At 46.4% G+C, this 15,205-nt stretch overlaps 1 protein-coding gene across 3 annotated transcripts in view; it reads right to left on the reverse strand.

Moving 5' to 3' along the window:
* TECTA (tectorin alpha) overlaps positions 1-14,465 on the reverse strand; it is a 33,843-nt gene extending 19,378 nt beyond the window's left edge. For 2 of the 3 annotated variants that reach the window (XM_085316826.1, XM_085316828.1), the window contains exons 1-6: positions 12,618-14,465; positions 11,057-11,121; positions 8,258-8,391; positions 7,120-7,407; positions 2,878-3,015; positions 1,820-1,985 (exon numbers count right to left, since the gene is read on the reverse strand). In XM_085316826.1, coding sequence (XP_085172952.1) covers positions 1,820-1,985; positions 2,878-3,015; positions 7,120-7,407; positions 8,258-8,391; positions 11,057-11,120 — 790 coding nt within the window. In that variant the 5' untranslated portion in view covers position 11,121; positions 12,618-14,465. The remainder of the gene's footprint in view (positions 1-1,819; positions 1,986-2,877; positions 3,016-7,119; positions 7,408-8,257; positions 8,392-11,056; positions 11,122-12,617) is intronic. The other variant, XM_085316827.1, reaches the window with a different exon arrangement.
* Between the last annotated feature and the right edge of the window lie 740 nt (positions 14,466-15,205).

Raw genomic sequence — 15,205 nt, forward strand, 5'->3', positions numbered from 1 at the left:
TGAAATTAAAGAGCTGTTGATAAGTAGCTTCCGCGCCACACAGCAGAGATGACAAAAAACAATGAGCTATCAAACAGCAACAGAATGAGGTAACTTGTAATGCAGCAGTAATTATAACAGGAGTCTCAGGTTTTTCTAGTGAGAGACATGAGAGGCAGAGAGAAGATCAGAGAACTAAGGGTGGCAAATGCCTGTGAGAGTTTCCCTTCCCTCCATATGGTTCTCTTTCACACTCTTCATTCACATGGTTTTCAGCATGCATGCTGGCTGCTCTACCTCTCCTGAACCTTTTGGTCTCCCCCCACAAGAAAGCTATTTTCTGCTGTATCCCCTCTTAGTGAGACCTGGTTGCAATGGCTGCTGAGCCAGCTGTCCTAGTGTGTGTGATCGGGGCAAGCAAGTGGTGCTAGGCACGGCAAGCCTCCTYTGCTCACACTGCATCTCCTTTCATGGCGGTGACGAGCTGTCCACCGTGAATTAATTACAAATCCAGGCGCTGCATTTACATACGCTGCTCTCCTCACCTTGAAGGCATAATGTGCATTCCAGCCACTTTGCGAAGTCTGGCCTTGGTTCCTGGAGTCAGCTACTAGATGTTGCTAGATCCATTTGACCTTGGGCAGGGGCTGCACAAGCCTTTGGGTGTAGCGAGGCATTTTTGGTACTGACTGCGAAGAAGCCACATGTCTCAGAGTGGTGACACCTCAGCTTCCAGCAGCGAGTGACAATTTGTTCTTGTTAGAAAGGTTCCAGGAGAAAAGCAGACACTCCAGACAGTTTTATCTGTCAAACGGTTATGCAATAACCTCTATGCAGCAAAGTCTCTTTCCTATCACTGCATGCATTTAATCCCTTTACAGCTCTACACTGTCAGTGACACATGCACAAGACACCATAATTGGTGCAGGGGCACTGAATTTATCCAGCACACAAAGAAGCTGCAATTCCTGCTGCTGAAACAAGGGAAATGAAACCAGATGGCCGGCTGTTTCATTCTGGTGACAGGACCGAGAAAATGGCCATCTCTGTGCCTTTTCCGTCATTGCCATGAGCATCACAGAAAGGACTCAAGACAACGGCTAGGTGGCATTCAGTTCCCACGAATCACTCGAAGACTGTCTTCCCTTGCTCTCATGCTTCCGGGCTGCACAAACAGAGGCTTTCAGCAGCACTTTGCTAATGAAATCTCAGAGGAAAAAAGGCTAGAGCCAACAACAGTTTTGTCTGATGACRTTTGAAAGCAACACAGACAGTGGAGAAGACTGCTGATTCTTTATGGGGCCCTTTCAGGTTTTACAGAATCACAGAGTCAGGCCTAAACTGCCCCGGGAACTTTCTGCAAAGATGCTCTTGGCTAGCTGAATCTTCAGCAATCCGGACCGTGAGAACACCTCCATCCCTTTAGTGCACAAACTGTGGCTGATGATGGCTTTCCATGCCTACACTGCCCAGGCTGCTCTACCACGACACAAAACACACCTTTTTTGAGGTGAACAGCAAAACTCTCTGGCCACTCTTAAAGCATTAGCCTTTCACCGAGAGCAGGCTGACAGTCGTTCCTGGGCGATGGGGGTGACTTCGCCTGGGGCATGCAGCAAATCAGACACACACACACAGGAACTGAATCCCGATCACGCAATTCTGTCCACCTGACTGCAACTAAAAGGAAGCTTTTAACCCTGGATTTCCTCGGCAAAAATACAAATCATGCAGCAGCCYAGAGCGGTCACGCACATCACTATTAACCTTTGCAGCTGTGTTATATTTTACTCCTCTACAATAGAAAATTTTTAAAAAGCCAGAGACATTTCTCCGTTACCTCTCAGGCTGCAGCCACGGGCTGGATCTATTTCTCTGCCATCTATTTTGAAAGCCCAGCGCCCAGGGACGTTAACGTTGGTCGTGTCTTCTATATTGACTATGTCTGGGGTTCTGGAACCTGGGAGGCTGAAAAAATTGGTGATATTTCCTCCATTGAATCCAGCCTAAAAGAGACAGAGATCAAAATTTATCACTCATCCTTGCTAGAGGAAAACATTATTGCATTTCTGTTCTTCCACTTTGCCCAGCCCCCAAATAATTACTGAGCAGGGTAAAAGTGCTTTTTCAGGAATTTTTGCTTTCAGATAGTTTGGATGAGAGTGATAAGTTCAGCACGTACTACAAGGATTATGCATGTGTGTTTGTATGTATGCACAGAAAATGCCCACAGACTCGGCACAGATTAAATTTAACATAACCTACTTTATGCCTCTCTGCTTGCACCACCGAAATGGGGAAGGCTTGGGAGCAAACACAAAGGCAACGTCTCGGTTGCTTGTACTGCACAAGCCCAAAACTGCCTGGGCCCAAACCTGTCCACTCCCCAAACAGACCGGATGCACATCCCACAGTGGGCATGGACAAGCTTCAGAGACCAGTGGGAAAGACAGCTTTAACTCCTGAAGCCCCACAGGTGCATCGAAGCAATGAGCCTCTTCCCCTTTAGGCAGACGGGCCGGCTGCGGTACAGCCACGGACACCAAATTTTGGGGAGCTTATCCCACRTTGCCTTGCAGCGAGCTCGCGAGGCCGGCACTGGGGATGTCAAGGAATGAGCAGCATGGGTGAGCACAGCTATGACAGCAAAGCTGCAGCAGCCGTCCATGCGCTCTCAGGCCAGTGTTTGGCCAGGCAGCACTCCGGTGAAGATGGGCATGATGGGGTGCGAGCTGTGGGCTGCAGAGTCTGCATTCCTTGTGGAGATTCAAAAAGTGTCTGCACGTGGTCCTGGGCAACGTGCTCTAGGTGACCCTGTTTGAGGAAGGGGGTTGGACTAGCTGATCTCCAGAGGTGCCTTCCAATCTCAACCATTCTGTGATTCTGCGAGAGCCTCACCTGGGCCATCACACCACCAAGTCCTGTCAGGGGATCCCCTCCGCTGGCTGTCCCTGTGGTCCAGCTGATTTCATGGTAGTTAAATATGGCAAAGGAAGACACACCATCTGTGATCAGGACAGCTTGAAAAGTGTTCACCTGTTGAGAGCACAAGTAGAGTCACAAGATGAGATTGCTCGTTTCAGACAGTTTGTCTGCCTTTCTCTCACATTCCTCGTTCGCCYAGGTGGGAGATGAGAGCCTCGCAGGGAAAAGCAGCAGATGCCGAACATGAGCTGAAATATGCTCTCCCTCCTGATGTGACTCCAGCTGCTCCCATCTCGACCATTCCTTCCATTCGGGAAGCAACAATTACATTTCTGATCCGATTTAACACCAATAGATGGCAGCATGAGAATAAGCTCGTAGAAGAAAAGCAATCAGCAGGATTTGGACTGTAACAACCTGTTATCTTTCCATACCCATTCTTAGCTTTTCTCATCACCAAGTTATTTTACTGGGTTCTCTCCCATGTTCATATTCTACAGCACTGTTGACAGTGGTATTCATCAAAGTCTGCAACCATGTCTTGTATCCAAGGAAATCCCACTGTGCTTAGCTGGTGGGTCCCATAGCTACCTGCCAAATCTGCTGATCACATTCTTCCTTTCACTTGAAATGACTCTGAGTTTCCAGCTACAAATATTTCAAACAAATTCACTCAGCTGTGAACCCAGGTTACATGTAAAAAAGGATGTCCTTTGTCAGCTGGTGAAAGCAGCATAAATCTAAACTCTTAACTTCTACAGTTGTGCAGAAAGGCGAAAGACTCTATCCCCTTAATTAAGATCATGCCTCTGTGTATCTGAATGTGGTTGTAGAACTCAACACTGGGAGTGTAACAGATTGATTCCAAGTCAATGATTCATCTTAGCTATCTGCATTTTCCTGTCCTTCCCATTGCTTCTCATCCTAAACGGTTATGTGCTGGGCCTCAGCCTTGATAAAGGACCGGTCCTTCCACCTCTTGAGCATGCAGAATTTCAGTGGAGGACAAAGCACTTGTTGCCCCTCTTCTACTTATTTGAAAATAACACGATGAGTCTAGTTACCAAGCCTCTAGAAAACAGAAATGGTACAGTTCATATCAGAGGAAAGGGAAAAAGCAATCTAATGTGAAGCTACCATTTTCACTCATCCATACTGTCTCATTTTTCTTTGGTTCCATCTCTTACATCTGTTTATTTTTTCTCTACCTCTTCAGCACATCTGTTGACCTTTACCATGTCTTTTTCCAACACTGTGAGATCTGAAGGCATTAAAACCATACTGGCATTAGCGCTTTCTCRGAGAAGTAGTATGCCATGCCTTTGGGTATGTGTAAACGATAGAAAAGATCTCCCATCAGACTTGTTTGTCCAGAAAGCCAAACTAAAGCCCAAGAGGTGCCCTGCTATTGGGTTCTACAAACTGCAGCCTGCTGAGCACAAACAAACTTGTCATGGCAACTCAGAGACAGGTTGGTGCCTCCTTTCTCCCATCACCTTTCTGTCCATCCTGCAGGACTGCAATTTCTCCCCAGCAGGAACTGCACGTTGCTCTGAGCACGTACAGCACATACAGTGTCCAGCATGCACAGGGCCCCAGCGTACCCTACGACTACAACAAGCACTATGAGGCTATCAAGCGGAACAAATCCCACACTGGTCAGGTGCATCCTTGAGGTTAATGGGAGCTGACCCAGCATCACGAGTTTCCAGATTAGCCAGTAGTCTTCATTAGAAGCAATTACATAAACCACATAGATTGCCCAGTGTGACACTCAGAGCCAGAAGCGAGTTGGCAACCCCAGACACACAAAATGGTCCTTGAAAACTAAACCTATTTGATCTGGAGTCACCAAGAGGCAATACCTGCAGCATCCATGGTGTCACATTCACAAAACTGTTATTCAAAGTAGAGGTAAAGAATTTTCTGTGGCTTTCCTGCATTGCGAAGAATTTCCTCCCTAAGTTGCATTGTGCTATTCTGAGTGCCAACCAGGAGCCTTGGTGGCTATGGAACGGGAAGGCTGCTCTATAATAAAATAAATTGCATTGTGTTGCAAATGTAATTCTTCAGGCAATACACGAATCTCTGTATTGCTTGCTGTCTGCAAATATATATATATATATACATATATATGTATGTATTTTTTTTCACCAAGCACTGCCAGGACTAGAAAAAATATGCATTAAATCTCAAGCCTTTCTAACAAATGGAAAAGAGCAGAACTGTTTATCAGAGCCAACTCCTCAAGACAGAAGCAGCCAACTCTCAGTACTCGCGTTTTGCACACTGATCCTGAAAAACCCATTCCCTAAGCAATAGTGTATGTCACTCACATGCTATCTGCACCCCAGGCTCCTGTGGGGAGCCTACTAGCAATACCTGAGCAGTGTCGCACAGACCTTGCAATATCAGCTGTTGTCACAGCTCATGTATTAACCAGAAATTTAAAAGTGTTTCCTGCCCAGAAGAAGATTGCACCTGCCACCACCATCCCTGTCCTCTGAGACCAGACTCTTGCATTTATGGAGATGCAAAGAGCTACTGCAGCCAAATTGCCAGCATGACTTTCTGCTCAGTCTCCATTCATCTTGCAATAAAGACAGGTCAGTTATCATTGCAAAAATGTCAATATTCCCTTTGCTTTTCCCCTTTCTATTTAAGTGTCCACAGAGGATTTTAGAGCAGCTGGTTCAACYCTTTTCTATGAGATGCCCTCACCACTCTCTTGGATTAGTGCTACAAAGAAAGCATTTCAGCTTCAGCCATGAAAAAAGCCGTCACAATCTGAAAAGAAAAGGCTATTTTTGCCAAATAAATACGGATTAGAGTCCCATTTTCCCTTTCCTGTCCTGGACTCCTCAGAGAATGGATTACAGCCAAAAATTAATTTATTGCCATTTCTTGAACTTTGGCACTTTCTGCAGGAGCAGCCCTCCCTCCTCGTGCCGACAAAGAGAAAGCAACAGCTCAGCTTTGTTTCGAAGCTGCCGTAGCCTTGGAACTTGAGCTCAGGGTGCAAAAACGACCAGACTTGTATTGCATCCTAGTTAGTTTTGAGTAATGGGGAAAGAAGGGAGAATTATGAAATCAGTCATCAAAAGGGCAACCGAGGAGGAGAACAGCACATCGAGCAGACTCTGGTAAGAGCGACGAAGGAAGCCTTCGCCTTCCACCTCCACAGCCCACTTGTTTTGGTCACCCTGCTGCTGCGTGCTGTCTTTTCCCAACCCTGCTCCCTCTCCCCAGGGCTAAGCACCGGTCAGGTTCATCCCTGCCCCACAGAATGTACGCTCCTGTGCTCCAATCCAGCCCTAGGWTCAGCAGAGCTGCTCTCAGGTCCTTGTGTCTCAAGATCAGACACAAGTCTCCGTGCAGTTCGGCATGTCTGTTGCTTTTTGCTCACGTCCTGAGCACCACCTGCCACTTTGGAGTCTCTAAAAGCRCCTGCTATACGCGCGTGCACAGAGCCTCTCGGCCCCAAGCGCGCGTACCTTTTGGTACTTGCTTCCTGGTGAAGGGTGCTTCTGTTTCTCACCCAACACCCAGGCTACATTACTGCCATAATAAGTTGCCTTTAAACTGAATCACGCTTGAGAAACTGCCTGAAGATTAGCGGTGCRAACTTTGAGTGATTCATGCCATGACAGAGGGCATCAATCTCCCCTTTCCCATTTACCGAGAAGCCCCTGAGCTAATGTTCCATTAATAAAATTTGGCTCTTCCAAGGTCCCTGTAGCCCTAATGCAAAAATAGCTCTGTTTTATCAATGCAGAAACAGAGGCGAAGCGAAGGTCGTGTAGCAAGGCACAAGTGAAAATGGAAATCTGCATTTTTATCTAACAGAAATTCTCCAGAATATGATTAAGYCAAAACTCCTAACCAGCGTCAGAGCTTTGTCTGGGCCTGCAACCAAAGCGAGGGTACTTATCCTGAAGATCTTGCAGCATACGGCAAGGACCTTTGGGGCTACTGTGGGAAAGAACTGGTATGCTCATCTGCCAGAASGGTGACTGAAGAGTAGGAAGATGAAATGACTTGCTCAGGTTTCCACACACAACCCATGGCAGAGGAAGGAAGCAAAACTCCTGTTTCTGGTTCCTGACTCATTAGCTTCCTGTTCGTTTGCTGGTTCTTCCTTTACTAAATGCACTTATAGACATAGACTCAAGCATCGAACGCCATCAGTCAAGAAGCATAACCATTTGCCCTTACCGGAGTCGTGCTGCTCCCTCCGTAAAAGGTGACTTCCTCCCAGGTGGCAATGAAGATCCAGATGGCAGAGAAAGAGGACATGTCTTTGAAGTACTTGCGGATGTCTTTGGAGGCTCTCTTCAGCAGCTCGGGGTCCGTGCTCTCCCTGTAGTAGATCTCTCCTCGGATCCCATTGTGCACATCCGCCCAAAACGGAGCAAGGAAGGCCCGGCCGTCCGAGAGGGGGAAGGCTTCTGGGGTAAACTGGCTCACTAGCACGTTGAAGGAGATCACGCCGTTGTTGTTGACCTGCAGAAAGAGAGCACCTTTCATTTCACCCAGGCTTAGCAGCAGCCAAAGGGTCACCAGTTTGGCAGAATATGCAGGGTGAGCAGCTTCTGACAGAGGTTGGCTTATAATWATGATTAGTCTGCGAGAAGGCCTGACCATCTAGGCAGAGATCCAGCTTCATCCTACCGCTAGAGGCCAGCGCTGCGAGGAAGGCTGGGTTCGGGAAGCTAACGCATCTTTGCCTCTCTTCTGATAGCTGGGCTCGCAGGTTTATGGCCCGCTTTTGACTGGTTGTACACACAGAGATCAGCTCCCGCRAAACGCGGACACGCTTGCGATCGGCATTATGGTCACGCTGGCTTAGGCCCATGTCTAATGCACTGTTTTTATGTGCTCACGTTAATCCTCTGCTAGCACAGCCTAGAAGGGATGGCTTTCCCCTCACCAGCTTTTGCTGCAGTCTCGTTTGAAAATAGCAGCAGTCCATAATTTTCTCAGGCACCCAAACGAAGGTCCAAATCATTGCCTTTTTTTTTCCTCGTGGGTCTCTGCAGGTTCTTGTTTCTTGTCATGTAACAGGAATAATGTTCCTTGTGTCAAGGCCTTAGCTTTGCTGCACCATTTAATCACCCACAAAGACAATTTATTGCCTTTTATATTCCTTCCCCATGAACATTAGCCCATTAAATATACCTTTGACTTTCTTAATCATAAAACCTATCAGTTCATGAAATCTAAGAACTTGTCAGGTAGGTACTAATAAATCTTCCAATTCTCGACGATGAGAAAAGCRTGTTTAAAATGCAGCTGCTAATAGCAAGGAAAAGAATAAAAGGAAAGTTTGCAGCAAAGCTACTTCTCCACTTACATAAATGGTTCTGTATGGGGCTCCAAAAAAGATGAATGGGACGGAGAGTTTGATCTCAGGAGAGCTTCCATCATCAACTTTGGGCGTTTTTGTGTCATTCTGCCAGAAGGGATACAGACCCGCCATGGTGTGAGCTGAAAGGAGAGGACAGAGTCCTTACGACAATGTCAGGACCGGTCCCGATTTCAGAGAGAGCACAACCTGGCCTCTGGGATTTGACCTCCAGCTTTGCATTTGTACAGCAAGAACAGCCCTGTTGCACCCCCAGGGATTTGCTGAAGGTGCCAGGACAAACCAGGAGCTGCTCAGGTGCCCTGGAAAGGGCCACTGCCTCCGCCTGCTCTCAGAGCCGTGCTCCCTGCAGCCCAGGAACGCKCCCCCAGCAGCAGCCAAGCCCGCCTTGCTCAACTCCTGAGGACACCCGTTGCTGGGTTAAAGCTTAAGATGTCATGACTGTTCCAACATTTCCTGACAAAATTGTGTTTCCTGCTAAAAGGTACTGCTGGTGAACATAATTGCCTCTATTTTAAAAKAAGGTTTTGACGTATTTCAATACAAGCCTGTCGTTTTCTACAAGACTAAAATCCATTTTCCAATCAGTTCTGCTCACAAACATACATTCATGTCCCTAGGGTGAATGCTCTTTCCCATGCCGGCTCCTGCCAGATCTCTGCTGTCGTTTGGTTCTCCATTTTTTCAGTTTTCTACCAGTATGAATCCTYACAGAGGAAGCAGGGACTTAGTTGGGCTTTCCTCCCCCTCCTCTCCTCTTTGATGTAGAAAAGAAATGTACTGTCCCCACGATACTCAATTGAAGGTGATGTGAGTGACTGGGCTCAGAACAATCCAGGCTCTGTTTAGCTCAATTCAGGACATGCTTTTATTTTCTAGGTCCTAACCTGCAGTTTGCAGAGACCTCTAGCTGAAGAGAACTTGCTCTGAGTCCAGCTTTTAAAGATGCAAAGGGGTGTCTTACTACTCCCTGAAGGGGAAGCTGCTCTGTTCTGGTAAGATTTAAGCTGCCCCCTGCTAGAAACTGTCTTGTAATAGGGACAGTAGCAAGTTGACCCTTCTCAGCACGTTCAACCGGTCGTACTTTCCTCGGGGAGAAGGGAAAAAAGGGAAATCTGGCCTAAACCCCGCTTGCATTCAGACACCCCAAGATAGAGGTACGTGCCCCAACGTTCCCTGCCGGACGTAAAGTTTGGCAGTGCGTGACGGCGCCGAGCTGCCAGCCTGCTTTTGCAGGATGCTCTCAAGGACCGTGGCAAAACTCCTCGCTGCCAGGTAGTAAAACAAGTCATTTCACAGCTGTTTTGCGACTGACAGATTATTACAGCTGAGGCATAACTACATGACATAGATTTAACTTCTTTTTTAGCTGTGAATCTTAGCAAAAACTTGTCAGTGTTAGCTTCTTAAGCATTGCTAGTGTGACACTGCTATAACTTTGCACGTGTCGCTTCATCTGCCCGAGCGCTTTGCCACCCGCTGCCAACAATGATTTTTACCACCGGTGCCATTTCTCACGGGTGAACTGTTGTCCTCATTTCACAAGGGAAGAAACAGAGTCACAGCTTTCAAATGAGCTATCTTCAGTAGCTGACCAGGGAAATCACTTCAAGATTTCCCAGCTCCCCAGCTCTAGGCTGCCTGGCTAGAGGTCCTCCAGTCAATCACACATCTAGTATCAACCACACAGTGGAAATATGCTGTGTTACTAAACTAAAGATGCTTTTCCAGTCCATATCAACTCAACACGCCGCTCTCTGGAGTAAAATCTAAGAAAGATTACCCTACGAGATTAGGGTGGATGTTCCTGTGCTTTTCAACATCACAGAAAAACGGAGCTTGGAAGGGTCTCCAGAGGCCGTCTGGTTTCACCTCCTGCTCCAAGCAGAGCTGAGTTCACAGTCCGACCAGGTTGCTGGGAGCCTCATCCAATCCAGTTAAGAAATCTCATCCTCACAAAACAAAATGCACCGAGAGGAATGTGGCCACCGGGGGTGATCTCCTCGAGACACGTCCCTCCCTAGGTTACAGGCCAGGGGACACAGCAGGGGCACATCCAAATCTGGTGTTAGATGAGTCTCCAACCAGTGCTGCCAACATTTCCTAGGCAGGAGCTCAAAGGCAAACTTAATTACGGAAGACCTTGGTGGCTGTGACATTTTGCTGCTGCTCACCCAATTTACCCTTTACTTGACCCAAGTTTGTCTGCCCAGACAGCAATCCAAAGACTTGAAATTTGTCAAAGTCCTATCTTATAGCAATTGGCCAGACTAGAGCAACCTCCTGCATGCACCGCGTGTGCCTGTACAGACATACACATGCATAATATGTGCATGCAGATATAAAGAGCTCACAGGGCTTAACAACTTACGCAGCCTCTATGTCCGGTCAGCTTTTTCAGCTTCACATTCAAAGCAGCCTGCCAGGTCCTCATTTAATGTAAACTATCGTCGCTTCATTGCATCCAATGAAGCGAGGAGCATTTGTGCAGGCTGACGATCTATCTCCCTCAACACAGTCCATCACTCTTCCAAGAYTGACACCTGTGCTTACCTATAAAGGCACATGTTTTGTGTCCACCCTTAAAACAAGCAGACCCTCCAACTCCATAGGAAAAACTTAATTCAACCTGGTGTTGTACTTACTCCCAAGCAATGTATGAGTGGATTTTTTCAGGCCCTTTGTACTGCTGCAGTCCCTGGGCTCCACATTGCTCCAAAGCGAGCGCTTTCCCCATCATAGAAGAGCAGCAGTAGTATCGCAGTGCCCTAGGTCAGAGATACTAACCTTCGTGCCGGGCAATTAGGACTGAAAGGGCCACCCAGGTTCTAAGCAACGATCGGTTGTTCATCCTAAAGGAAAGAGAGAAACTCAGACACACATCACACGGAAAGTACAACCTCCAGCAAACCCCAGGTGACACCTAGCACAACCACTCTAAAGTTGCCTGCTTGCTCCTGATGAGCGGACATTTCGGAGATGGAGATCCCTCACCCACGAAGCAGGCCTAAAAATGCCTACTTCATTAAGTGGCGTAATGAGAGCTCTCCGGTGATAAAAGTACATTGCCCTGCAGGTATTGTCGAAGCAAGTCCTTCGCATAACAGAAGAGGGTCTAACTTCACACGGAGAGGGGATTTGTAAATAGCCCCTTCTCTCAGTACGTCTCCAATTCTCCTAATAGTTCACAACCAATGCCTGCCTGATCTGCCTAGCATGAGGGTACTTCTGCCGACTTCGAGACGAACAGGTTTGCGTTGTTCCAAMAACGAAGCCAGTTCTAAGCTGCAGTGTACTTTCACCATTAAGAGACTTCAAATATTGCTTTAACTAATCCTTTGCGCTGGGTGATAATACAACCATCACTTAACATTTGTGACTAGTGTGAAAGAAGCACAAACATTTGCACATCTGGGCAATTTCCTCGCTGTACAAAAGTCAATGATACAGAGAGAAGCAAAAATGAGGCTGAGTATATGAAGGAGAAAACCTGCATCCATTTGAATTCCTTTCACATCTGATASAATTTGTTGCTCGTTATTAATCAGATAGGAAATATTGCTAAAATGCCTGCTATGATTTCCTTGCTCCTGCACGTTTTACAGAGGCACGGCTCATGCAGAGCTAATAGGAAGCTATCACGTCCTCCCCGTGTGCACGCACAKGAATAAAAATTGCAGGATCAGCTTTGGACACCAATTAGATCTACACATTACACATGGCCTTCGTTTCCATTTCTGCTTCCTTTAACTGTGTGGACACAATTGCTACAAAATACTTCATGTTTTTATACTCTCTCACTTTTTGGATCTATTTCTATAATCTAGGAATAACGACAAATCCAACCACTTCTGAATACACATACGCATATACATAATGCATATACCATAGTGGTACAGTGAGGAACGTTACATCATCTGTCCCACATCACTTACACTTGAGTCCARTTAATGGGAGCTTGGAAAGCGCAAAACACGGTGGAAGGCACCTTCCACACTCGTTCACAGTGCTTCGCTGTGCACCAGCCGCAACCACGCTGGCAAGAATCCGCTTTCAGCTAACTTCTTCTGGGGTGAGAAAAAATCATTTCACCGTGAAAGAGCTTTACCACATTCCTTATCTTGAGAAGATGACAATAGAATTTTATTTAGGTCATAAATTTCAGTCCCAGCAGCTTCATTAGCAGAAAATAGGCACAGAATGACTAGAGGAGAATACAGCGGTCCGAGAAGAAGATCAAGAAAGGCACCGCTCGGGAAACACRAAAGAAAATAGCGAACACATTACTTAGCATACCGCACTCAAAAATACGTTTTTGTCAATATGGCAAAAAAAAAAGGTTACCAACCTGTTTTGTCGACTAGAGGAGAAATTAAGTCTGAAATTTTAAACCAGTCTTGGTAGAAGAGGGGGAAAAATTATGTCAATGGAGAATGTGTTTCCATGCTCTTTTGCCAGTTATTGCTGATGACTAAACTGATGTCTCAGTCCTCCTGCTCCTGCAATTGAAAAGTCCGTTTTCTTCAGGGATCCTTTAGGGCTGCGGTAGGGTTGAATTGTAATCACAACTTTTACCTCTATTGATAACCAGCAAGTCAATCTAAAGATCAGGTTCTAGCCTGGAGAGGTAGAGAAGCTTCTTTCTTCCGAAAAAGCTCACCCTTCAGGTAGATTTGGATGGAAATGTCAGCTAGTCGGAGCCGGGTTTGCGGTTGTTCTGCTCAGAATCAGTTTTCACTGAAGGGAAAAAAAAACTCAGAAGAGCTGAGCCCCTTCCTCCTTTGTGCAGGCCAAGAAAAAAAAAAGGCATCAATATAGTGTTACAGAATTAGCATTAAAYAGTGCTAGGCTTAAAGCACAGTACAAAATCAGTGCTACGAAATTTCAGTGAACTTAATTTTCCATCAAAATCTTGTTTTGGTTTCTGTAAATCAACTTAGTTCTGCTTTTCCAGGTACAACAAGAAAAACTTTTCCAATAAATCACATTCTCCCCAAATCTTCCGGAGAAGATTTTACTTCTGTTCCTGTTCCCACCCTCCAAGAGGATTGCCGTGCATTTTTAATCAGGCTTGCAGGGAATTTTAAGCGGGGACTACCATGAATATTAGACTCTGTGTTCACGTGTACAGCCTGCAGCTTACACCAAGGGAAAACTCTAACTCTGTCACTGCTTGGCACCTTAGCGAGGACTTACAGCCCACAAGCCGTACTTTTGAAGGGGTGCAGGCTGTCCAGGCTGCAACTTACCATGAAAGCATAGCCGCTTACGCTTAATTCAAGGCAGCCTGTAGAAGCTCTGCTGCTCCCTTCGCTGAACCTCTTGCAACCCACTAGCAAGTTCCTGGCGTGACTGTTTTTTTCTYGTGTCCATCTCTCATCCTGCGCTAAAATTAATGCAACTACAAACAGTGACATAAGCATGCAATTAYGTGTTTGCAGGACTCAGCAAGGACMTCCTGGCCTTCCAWGTTCATGGCACGTGACAGTCGGAGCTGRGGAAACAACAGGAATGCTTATTTTTCTTAGGGCCTGAGTTGCAGGCAACTCGCTTTGCCCATATTTTGACCTGTGCTTAATTCCAGGCTTGCTCAYGCCCTTGCTCACTTAGCGTGGGACCACCGCTAGCCCTGGAGTTAGTGCCTGCCAAAACGGTTGCAGGATGCAAGCCCTAAACCTCATCACAGAGACCGAAGCTCTTCACCAGAGCCTGATCTGTATCCTCCAAGATCTCTACCGCTTTAATTCAGTTTGCATCATGGTCATACAAGAGAAAGAAACAGACACAGACAGAGAAGTGATTGGAGTGTGAAAGATGGAATCAGAATCCCATTAGTAAAGTTGATTTTTAAGGCCTCCATTGAGGTTCAGTCTAAACAGTTGGTGCTCCAACCTCMGCATTAACTGGTGGAAAAATTGTCATGGTTTCATGCACAAAGACACATGCTAGAAACTTGGAAAAAGAATGATTTTCTCTTCTACCATTCTTGGTAGGGGCCTTATATTAACTATTCGCCCTACTACAAGATACATACTCCTTCTTTTCTCCCATGTACATTCACAATCTGCTTCCTGTCCTTTGACAGGAAAAGAGAGGGGGCAGGAAAATAAACTGGAGAAAAAAACAACCCCCCCCTCAAAAAAAAAAAAGCCCAGAACTGCCAGACTGCTCCGAAGATTCTGTATATCTTGAGTTAAGCTTCTTTCAATTTTTACCAGCACAAAAAATGAAAAGGACCTTCTGCAAAATGGAAYGTTGCTCCAGGTGCTCCTGGAACGGTGCTTAGTAAGCTCACACCCAAGGTATCGTATTCCATCCCCAACAGTGTCTTTTAGCATACCATGGCACAGGACAGTAACCACTTCCATGGTGGAAGCCAAAGTTTGCTTTGTTTTTATCCTCTAGACATGGCCGTGCCAGCAGGAAGCTTTATTGTTTTTTCTCTTTCCCAAACTAACAACKAATTTAGGAGGGCAGCAGGACTAATAAACTAGGGAAGAATATATCCAGGAGTGCTACCTGCCACACACTCTAACTCTTTTCATTCCTATACAAATTTTAAAAGCTTCCAGCAGAAGGAAAATAAATTGATTCTTCTCATACTGCTTACGAGATAGATAAAACCCATGAAAAGAGGTTTCCTTCTGCTCCTTTTGCAGTTTAACATTCAGGCACAGTAACCCTACGACCCCACGACTAAATGCTTTGGTGGGCCATACTGCCCTCCCTGYAAGCAAGTGACCTGCGAGCTTACTGAATCTTTCCGGGAGGGTGAAAGTCGTCCTAACTGCGAGGCTGCGCCCACTGCGCCCAGGCAGCAAGGAACAGAGCGAGAGCTCGCGCTTTGCCCCGAGCCTGCAAGGGGACATTCATCACCACCACTGAAAGACACAGTTCAGAAGAGGAAGAGACGCTCAAGCATTGGGATCCCACCAC

The sequence above is a fragment of the Rhea americana genome, unplaced genomic scaffold (genome assembly GCF_003343005.1).
Source record: "Rhea americana isolate MKP2758 unplaced genomic scaffold, rheAme1 scaffold_48, whole genome shotgun sequence".
In the NCBI taxonomy this organism is placed as follows: Eukaryota; Metazoa; Chordata; class Aves; order Rheiformes; family Rheidae; genus Rhea; species Rhea americana.